At 41.6% G+C, this 8,644-nt stretch overlaps 1 protein-coding gene across 1 annotated transcript in view; it reads left to right on the forward strand.

Annotated features, from left to right (window-relative positions):
- Positions 1–4,957, forward strand: part of LOC117935169 — a 5,671-nt gene extending 714 nt beyond the window's left edge. The window contains exons 3-9 of the mRNA XM_034857308.1: positions 223–480; positions 830–1,252; positions 1,426–1,488; positions 2,358–2,429; positions 2,583–2,657; positions 3,707–3,782; positions 4,734–4,957. Of these exons, the coding sequence (XP_034713199.1) occupies positions 223–480; positions 830–1,252; positions 1,426–1,488; positions 2,358–2,429; positions 2,583–2,657; positions 3,707–3,782; positions 4,734–4,752 (986 nt within the window). The 3' untranslated portion in view covers positions 4,753–4,957. The remainder of the gene's footprint in view (positions 1–222; positions 481–829; positions 1,253–1,425; positions 1,489–2,357; positions 2,430–2,582; positions 2,658–3,706; positions 3,783–4,733) is intronic.
- The last annotated feature ends 3,687 nt before the right edge of the window (positions 4,958–8,644 follow it).

Below are 8,644 nucleotides of genomic sequence, written 5' to 3' on the forward strand. Positions count from 1 at the left end.
GGTAAGGACTACTAGCCAGTCAGAAGCAGAGTATGAGGTCCTGACAGTACCTAGGTAAGGACTACTAGCCAGTCAGAATAGTATTTCTATGCTGTTACTACTAATGTAAAGACTTGTCTTGTTTTTGGGACACTGGTAGTCTAGACCAGCTCCAGATGAGAAGTGTCCTGAGATAACTTGAATATCTGACTTGATTCCTGACTTCCTGTGTGTCCGTCTCAGATTTTCCGGCTTTTCCTCGCGTTCTTCCAGACAGACTGCAGTTTTTTGAGTATGTGTCCGTCAGGGTGATCTGTCAGGAGTCAGGATGGCGAGTGATGAGGAGGCTCAACAACAGAAGTCGGGCAGATTCTTACACCTGGAACTCGTCAGCACCGTCCCGCACCATCGATCCTACCTTTGAAAGTCAGAGTGGATCGTACTGGTGTGAAGATGCAGAGGGGAACACGAGCAACGCTGTCAACATCTCCATCGTCAATCGTACGTCCAGCAAGTCATTTTTGGGTTTTTTGACGCAGTAACGCACAGGAAACTTCTAGCAATTCTAAAAAGGTTCTCAAGGTTTAACAACGGAACATTTAAATGCACGTCGAAAGACATATTTAGAATAATAGTATGAAGAATTACACACAAGTACAAGTAAAGCTAGTTGTCTTTGCCACCCAAAAAAATTACAAGTGCACTTTTTTAGGAAGTTTTTCCTCGCCACTGTGGCCCTGTTGCTTGCTCTGGAGGAAACTACTAGACCTGTTGGGTCTAGAGTGTGGTCAGAGACTGGTTGTTTGCTACTAAACATACATGTTCAACTTAAAATCTGTTTTTATTGCAGCTGCTTCTGTGATCCTGGAGGTTCCTGCCAGTCCCGTTTCCGAGGGAGACAACGTGAGTCTTTACTGTAGAAAGAAGGATGGTCGGTCAAATCACATCCCTGATTTCTACAAAGATGGCTCCACGCTCGGGACTCAGTATTCAGGCAAGATGACCATTCGAAATGTTTCCAAGTCGGATGAAGGACTCTACAAGTGCAGCATCCCTAAAGCCGGGGAGTCGCCCCAGAGCTGGCTGGCTGTTTCAAAAGGACGTAAAGGGGACGGAGACATGTTTAATAACTCCGTTCCAGCAGCCGACAAAGAGACCGGTCCTTCTGGTCGCCCCCCTAGTCTGCCCATCCTGGTCTGGATTGGTGTCGGTGTTTCATTGGGGGCTCTGATCCTGTTGGGGATGGGACTTCTTCTCAGTAGGAAACACAGAGGTACAGAAACACCGTCTCCCAGAAATCAAACACACACATTTACTCAGTGAATGACTGGATCGATTCACGTCCCTGGTCTCTGGTTCTTTACCTCCTCCTGTCTTCATTCTCTACTAGTTCCTGTTCTTTTCTAGTTTTTCTAATGATGGCCTTTGGTCTTTTCTGTCCTCCAGTGTTTGGCTGTTTGTCGTCTAATAAACCAGAACCAGGATCGCACTCCCCCGCTGATCCCACAGGTGAGACAAAGCCAAGATGTAACATGGCAGACGTCGTCTGCCAAATATTAACATATTAACCCTCATGTTGTCTTCCCGTCAAAATTGAAAATCAACAATTTTGTTGACGCTTCATATCAATGTTTTTAAATTTTTCTTACGTTTTTGTCCCTTTTTTTAACCTTTTCACCACTACGTAACACTAACTTATTAACTTTAGTTTTACAGTTATTTTTGGAATTTATGGTCAATAAACCTCATTTATATGAAATGATAACCAATGTTTGAGTTAGAAAAGTAGAAATGAGGAACTATTGAGACTGAAATTAAAGGAATGGATGTTGATGATAATCACAGACTGGAATATGTCAACTTTTACTCAATACAATTTCAAAAACACTTCCATTTGTTTTACAATGCTATAAAATTGAATAAAACGCCCCAAAATTAGGACAACGTGAGGACAACATGAGGGTTGACTGACTGCATGTTAAACTCCCTTTACAGTCCCATTTCTCTTGGAGCTTCAACTCTTTCAACACTTGTTTGCGATGTAATACGTCCTCTGGGGTTCACCTGGGCAGCTTCTTTGCTGATGTGTTAATCCTTTGGGATGTAGTGTTTTACTGGCTCTTTCTGTTAGAGAACAACGAAATACCACAATGGAAATAAGTCCTGGACTTTATTGGCTGTCTTTTCCTGTGTGAGGTGTTCTTAATGCAATTAAATAAATCAAATCAAAACGAGGCCTCTGGAATTTAAGTTCAGTCTTACACTGTAAGCCTATATGCTATGCTACATGCTACATGCTGTATATGACTGATTGTATGCCCATTATTATTAAGTTTTTCAGTTAAAATACAGCAAAAATGTCTGTTTTCCTTTTTCAGATTCAGGAGAGAGGATCGCTATTCAACATCACGCAACATACGCTGTTGTCAAAAAACAAAGAAGAGAGAAAGGTACGTTATACTACATTGCTTCTACTTCTGTTTTAATCATGTCATATTTTAAGTGGTATAATGCTATAGGTGCAGTTTACCTTTAACCCCTTTAATTATGATTAACCAGCTCAACAATGGAAACAGCTGTGAGAAAGTGTGTGTTTCTTTCAGTGTGTGATGGCGACCACGCCGGGGATCTGGAACTTGTGACATATGCTGCTGTTAAAAAACAAAGGAAGAAGAAAGGTTGTTCATATTTTGTCCTTTCTGCTTTACTGTGGAGCAACATGTTTTATACTACAGTAATATACAACATAGAATATTCAACACCATGTTTAAGGAAGAACTAAATCACTAATTAATATTTGTAAGTTTCTTGGGTGTATGTGTAACTTTTACATTCTCTCTGCAACATAAATGTCACCAGTGTGGTAGGGTGATACATTTAAAACTGCAATACTAGCCCTACATATCTTTAGACATGTGTGTTCACACACTGCATCTCCTTATAAATAGGTACTGAATGTTTCAGGTGATAATTTGATCCTCTCAGTTATCAACCACACATGGAAACCACCGACTGAAAGGAAGCAGCAGCTCTAGTGTCGCTGTCTGCAGGTCAGAGGCTCTGAGGTTTTACACCATGAGATGGAAAGTTTTAAAGATGACCCATGAACGCACCATACAACACAGTATTACTATAATATAACAGCTGTGTGAAACGTCTGTGTCACTCTTCACTGTCGGGACCCTCTCGTGTCCCTCGGGTCAAACTGACCCGGGACTTATTTGAGGTTTTAAAAACAAATCTGAAATCAAATTTCCTTTGTAATTTATTAATAAATATTGTCTTTACCTTTAATTCCTACAGCTGAGATAACATCTATGTTTAGGGAATGCATCAGTCTCTACTAGCACACTATTAAACGTGGAAGTGGGGTTCGTTTTTTATCATAAGGTTATAATTCATGTTAAAATCCACTATGGAAACAACATAAGTGTCATATCCAGAATAATGTTCTGAGTCAGGAAGACATGTTTATCTCAGGAAATAAGGAAAGGACGCTGATTTCAGGTAGAAAACATGGAACTTGTTCCATTTTTCTTCTTGTAAAAATTAGAAATGGGTCAATTTGACCTGAATACCAGACCAGGGTTAAGGAAGACATAACCTGAAAGCAGTCTGCATTAGACCACATCAATGCTTTATTACATGTTTCTTAATGACATTTTAAAGCTGCACAAACCCTCTTACAGTAAATCCTGTATCACGTGGTCTCTGTTCTACCAAACAGAGCCGAGCGGGTCCAGATCTGGTTCCAAGGGGCGTCTAACGGACGACAGTGCCGTCTATTCTACAATCAACTACCGGTGAGGCTGACGATGACACAGCATCTCTCTCCTCTGGATATGGAAGTACAAACCACCAGGTTACCGTAGCAACGCCAGGCTGAGGATGTGAGAGTTCAGGACAAACCTCCCGAAATCAATTAGGTTCAACAAAGAGGAAGTGGAACATGTTGACCTGGTAGATAGATAGATATGTAGATAGATAGGTAGATAGATAGATAGATAGGTAGATAGGTAGATAGATAGGTAGATAGATAGATAGATAGATAGATAGATAGGTATGTAGATAGATATGTAGATAGATAGATAGATATGTAAATAGATAGATAGATATGTAGATAGATAGATAGACAGATAGATAGATATGTAAATAGATAGATAGATATGTAGATAGATAGATAGATAGATATGTGGATAGATAGATAGATAGATAGATAGATAGATAGATAGATAGATAGATAGATAGATAGATAGATAGATAGATAGATAGATAGATAGGTAGATAGATAGGTAGATAGATAGCTTTGCTAATCCCTGGACTTTCCTCAAGTGCCACCATGGAATTAAATTTGTTTTTCAGTAAAATATCGCGACAATTATTTGCAGGATTGCCACAAAATTTGGTTTAGAGATCCATTTTTTATTAATTATTAATCATTCACATTGTGTCCAATAGTCTGGTTCATGACCAAAACATCTGCAATACTAATTCCCATCAGCCTCAGCTGCACTACACTGCTAATTAACAGCCATGAGCATGCTAACATGGTGAACTAACATGATAATCATAGTCTACATATGCAGCAGCGTGTTAGCATTGTCCCTGTTAGCACGCTGCGGACGACGGAGGCTCCAACGAGGACACTCTTTTGTCTTTTTGACAGACCCATGGCGTAGATGAGGCCAAATCAAAGCTCACATGACTTACGTGGTCTTCTATGTGACCTTTTCTTCATCCTGTGTGTTTTACAGGCCACATGCACCCGACTGAAGCACCGAGGGGGGGGCGTTCAAAGGTCTACTTCTGTATTTAAGTCAGGAAGTCACACTGTAAGGTCACACTTTTGAAATCAATTACACAGAAGATTTGGTGTCTTTCGGTTATCAATACTGTAAATTTAATCATAAAGTGATTTTAATGTCAAAAAGTATCTTCAAAGTCTCTAAACCCAGCAGTGGATGCACAGAAACAAACAGAAAAGAGAGAGCGAGAGACAATGTCCCCTTAAACCCTTACTGAAGAAGACTAGACCTTACTGAAAACAAAAGAATAAAAAAATTCAAATTTAAGAAAACATAAGCAAGCCGGCAGTGTGGTGTGTGTGTGTGTGTGTGTGTGTGTGATACTTGACCTAGTTCACAGTCAGACACAGTACATTGTCTAAAAACCTGTTGTCCCCATGTTGTCCTCATGTTGTCCCCATGTTGCCCTCATGTTGTCCTCATGTTGTCCCCATGTTGTCCCCATGTTGTCCCCATGTTGTCCCCATGTTGTCCCCATGTTGTCCCCATGTTGCCCCCATGTTGCCCCCATGTTGCCCTCATGTTGTCCCCGTGTTGTCCTCATGTTGTCCTCATGTTGCCCTCATGTTGTCCCCATGTTGTCCTCATGTTGTCCTATATCAATCTTCTTTTTAATTCCCCAAAATAACATGATTGATTCCACCCAACGCTCTTTGCCAAGTACACATCTCTACTTTCATTAATTTTGGGGCGTCTTATTCAATTGTATAGCATTTGAAAACAAATTGTAGTGTTTTTTTAATTGAAATGAGGTTTGACCATAAATTCCCCAAAAAACTGTAAAACTAAAGTTAATAAGTTAGTGTTACGTAGTGTTGAAAACAAAGAAAAGTGACAAACATTGAAAAAAGTGTCAAAAGTGTTGAAAAAAGGGACAAAAACGTTAAAAAAAAAGAGTTAAGTATTACACTCGTAACGTGGTTTTGAATTTTGTAAGTCTTTTGCATTTATTTAGCCTTCATAGCATTGGCAGAATACACTCTTAAAGTGTGCGTCAAACTGAATTATGGGTAAGGTGTTTCATTGTTGTCACGTTTTGCCTCAGTATCTCTGATGTTCCTACTGTGTGGATGCGAGCGCTGTGCACCAAAACACGTATCGTGGTTTTAAACATTGTGTTAGAACAACTGTCATGAGACGGCTGAACCCAGCAGGCGGACAGTGGACGGGTATCTGTGGTTTAGCATTTAGCTGCTTCAGGTCACGTATGCACACGAGGAAGACAGCATACGTGGCCTCATGCAGGTGGGGGGACAGGTCTCGCCTCCACCTTGCTCTCACTGTCCTTTAGTAGGATACACATCTTTATCCAACGAGGCGTGCAGTAGGACAGAGTTTTATTTTACCTAAAGGGGAAACTAAATCACTTCAGCGTTCAGTTAATGTGTGAATGGATCTCTCTCCCAAAGACTGTCAATCACAACTCTCATTGTGGCTTTAAAAAAAAAAAATCACTTAACCCTCATGTTGTCCGCGGGTCAAATTTGACCCGTTTTCAGTTTTTTATTGTCACAAAAAACGTCAGCATTGGAAATATCAAATAACTCTGAAAAAAAAACATTAAAAAATTATTTATTTTTTCTAGGTTGACGGGAAGACAACACAAGGGTTAAGACAGATTTACTTCAAAGGAATTAAATATTTAATATCAAATTAGTTTGTTATAGGGCTTTTGTTATCTTATTTCTTAAAATAGATTTATCTATTCGGAGTAGTGTCTTTTATTTTTATGTCTTGTATGAACTGTAAGATTTAACTATGATTTGTGGTTATAAATGTCTGTGTGTGTGTAAGGTTTTGTCATAAAGAGTATTGCTAAAGACCAGACTGTAAGACCCCAGGTGGAATAGCTTTTAGCTTATGCTAAGCTAATGGGGATCCAAATAAAACCAACCTTTCTTTTAATAAACTTTGGTCAAGACGTTTGTCAGTTTGTCAGAGGCTTTGCTGCTTATTTTCTTGGTAAAACATCCGGCCTACGCTGTCTCCCTCAGACTATGAGCACTGAATAAGGGAATGACAAATAAATGTTAAATAAGGAAAGTGTAATTCACACTCTCTTTGTTACATGTGGAACCAGGTTGAACCCAAATGCAGACAACGTGGCGACAAAGTGACAGTTTAACAGGTTTGTTCCAATGTCCAAGGTAGGGGATGCAACAGGGAAAAGCCAAGTCCAAATCCAGTGGGAATCCGGGGTACAGAGCGTGTGTGTTACCGTGTTTCTGGGGGTCCGGGTCCGATGATCCAGAGAGCCAGAGATCTAGCGTGGAGGGCAGGAGTGAAGGGGCAGCAGGAGTCAGGTTCACAGAACTGTGTCAGACGTAGAACAATAACTACAAGCAAGTCTCACAAAAACCAGTACAACCAGGTAGCATCGGCAGCGAGACTAACGTGGTCGTCTTGACTCTGATTGGACGAAGAGCGCTAGGTTGAGCGGGTATTTGAAGCAGAGGGGATTGGAGGAGATGAGCTGCAGCTGGAACCCTGACTCCTGCACACCAGGCTTCACTCCTGCAATTAAGGACAAGACAGAGGGGGGTGGGGGGGCAGAGACCGAGTGCTACCAGCAGCAGACCTAGCACTGTAACGAGTTGGTAAAACGTTGGGTGTAAACCAAAACCTGGTCCCTACTGAACTAGGAACCAAAACCTGTCTCCGCAGTCCCACAGTTGAACTGGAGCTGACCAGGAAGTGGGGAGAGATCAGCAGAGATTGAGGATTCTGCAACTCCTAAATTTAGTGTATAAACACCAGGCAATATTCGGAGTGACTAATAATAATCAATAATAATAATTTTTAGTTGACTAAGCCCAGGCATGAATATGTGTAACCCCCCCACCAACTTTTTAACTGCTATTATGTATTTGTGTCATTGTTGCTGTGCCAACATCTGATCTACTGATTGTTGAGTAATAAAAAACTTAAGAACCCAAGATAGAGCTCTGGTGTGCACCTCATTTCTCGGGACCGGCAGACCAAGGACCAAGGACCAGGAGTTTCAAGCAGACCTCGTTAAGCCCCCGAGGTGAGAATCAGCCAAACCCACACCACGGCTTCACACCCCCGACTACAGAAACCAACGCCATTTATCAAGTAGAGGAGTCTAAGATAGCGTGTGTGTGTTGGTTGATCTGTGTGTGCAGGTGTAGAGATGTGCATGAGGTAGGGTCTCTCCAGGCCGAGGGAGGCAGATGACGTTGGAGGCTCGAAAACTCTGCATCAAACAGACCCCCCCCCCCCCCCCCCCCCTCTTCTTGCTTACTTCTTAGAATAGGAAGCCAAGGGGTCTACGGGCAGAGGACCAGACGACTTTATTAGGACCAGTTGCTTTAATAAGGGCTGCGGGTCCGCCAGCCCTGATTCCATGTTTAAAGACTCTTTTTAAAGGTGCAGGTCCTGCCGTGTGGGGGGTCTGAACAGCCGAGCTGGATGATGTGTCGAAAGAAAGCCGCCTCGACACCGTTTCTCGATTATAAAGATTATTATATCAAAGATTCAGCGTCAATTTACGAGCTCTGCAGAAAGCTCGGAGAGTGTCAGATGAACACACTCTCGCTTTCAACACCTTAGCCGGTCTTTATATGGGACATGTTCAAGTCACACGTTAGATAACATGGGATTTGCTACGTGGGGAACCAAAGATCAACTCCAAGTCTTCACTCTTTAGCCCAAACGTCCCTTCACTCCAACTCGGGACTCGTGAATTTGAACAGAACCTGATTCAAGTTCCAAATCATTAGATACTACACACTGTAATACTCAGCAAGGCGGGCTGTCTCTCTCTCTCTCTGTCTCTCTCTCTCTCTCTCTCTCTCACTCTGTCTCTGTCTCTCTCTGTCTCTCTCTCTCTCTCTCTC

This window comes from Etheostoma cragini, chromosome 19 (assembly GCF_013103735.1).
Source record: "Etheostoma cragini isolate CJK2018 chromosome 19, CSU_Ecrag_1.0, whole genome shotgun sequence".
NCBI lineage: Eukaryota > Metazoa > Chordata > Actinopteri > Perciformes > Percidae > Etheostoma > Etheostoma cragini.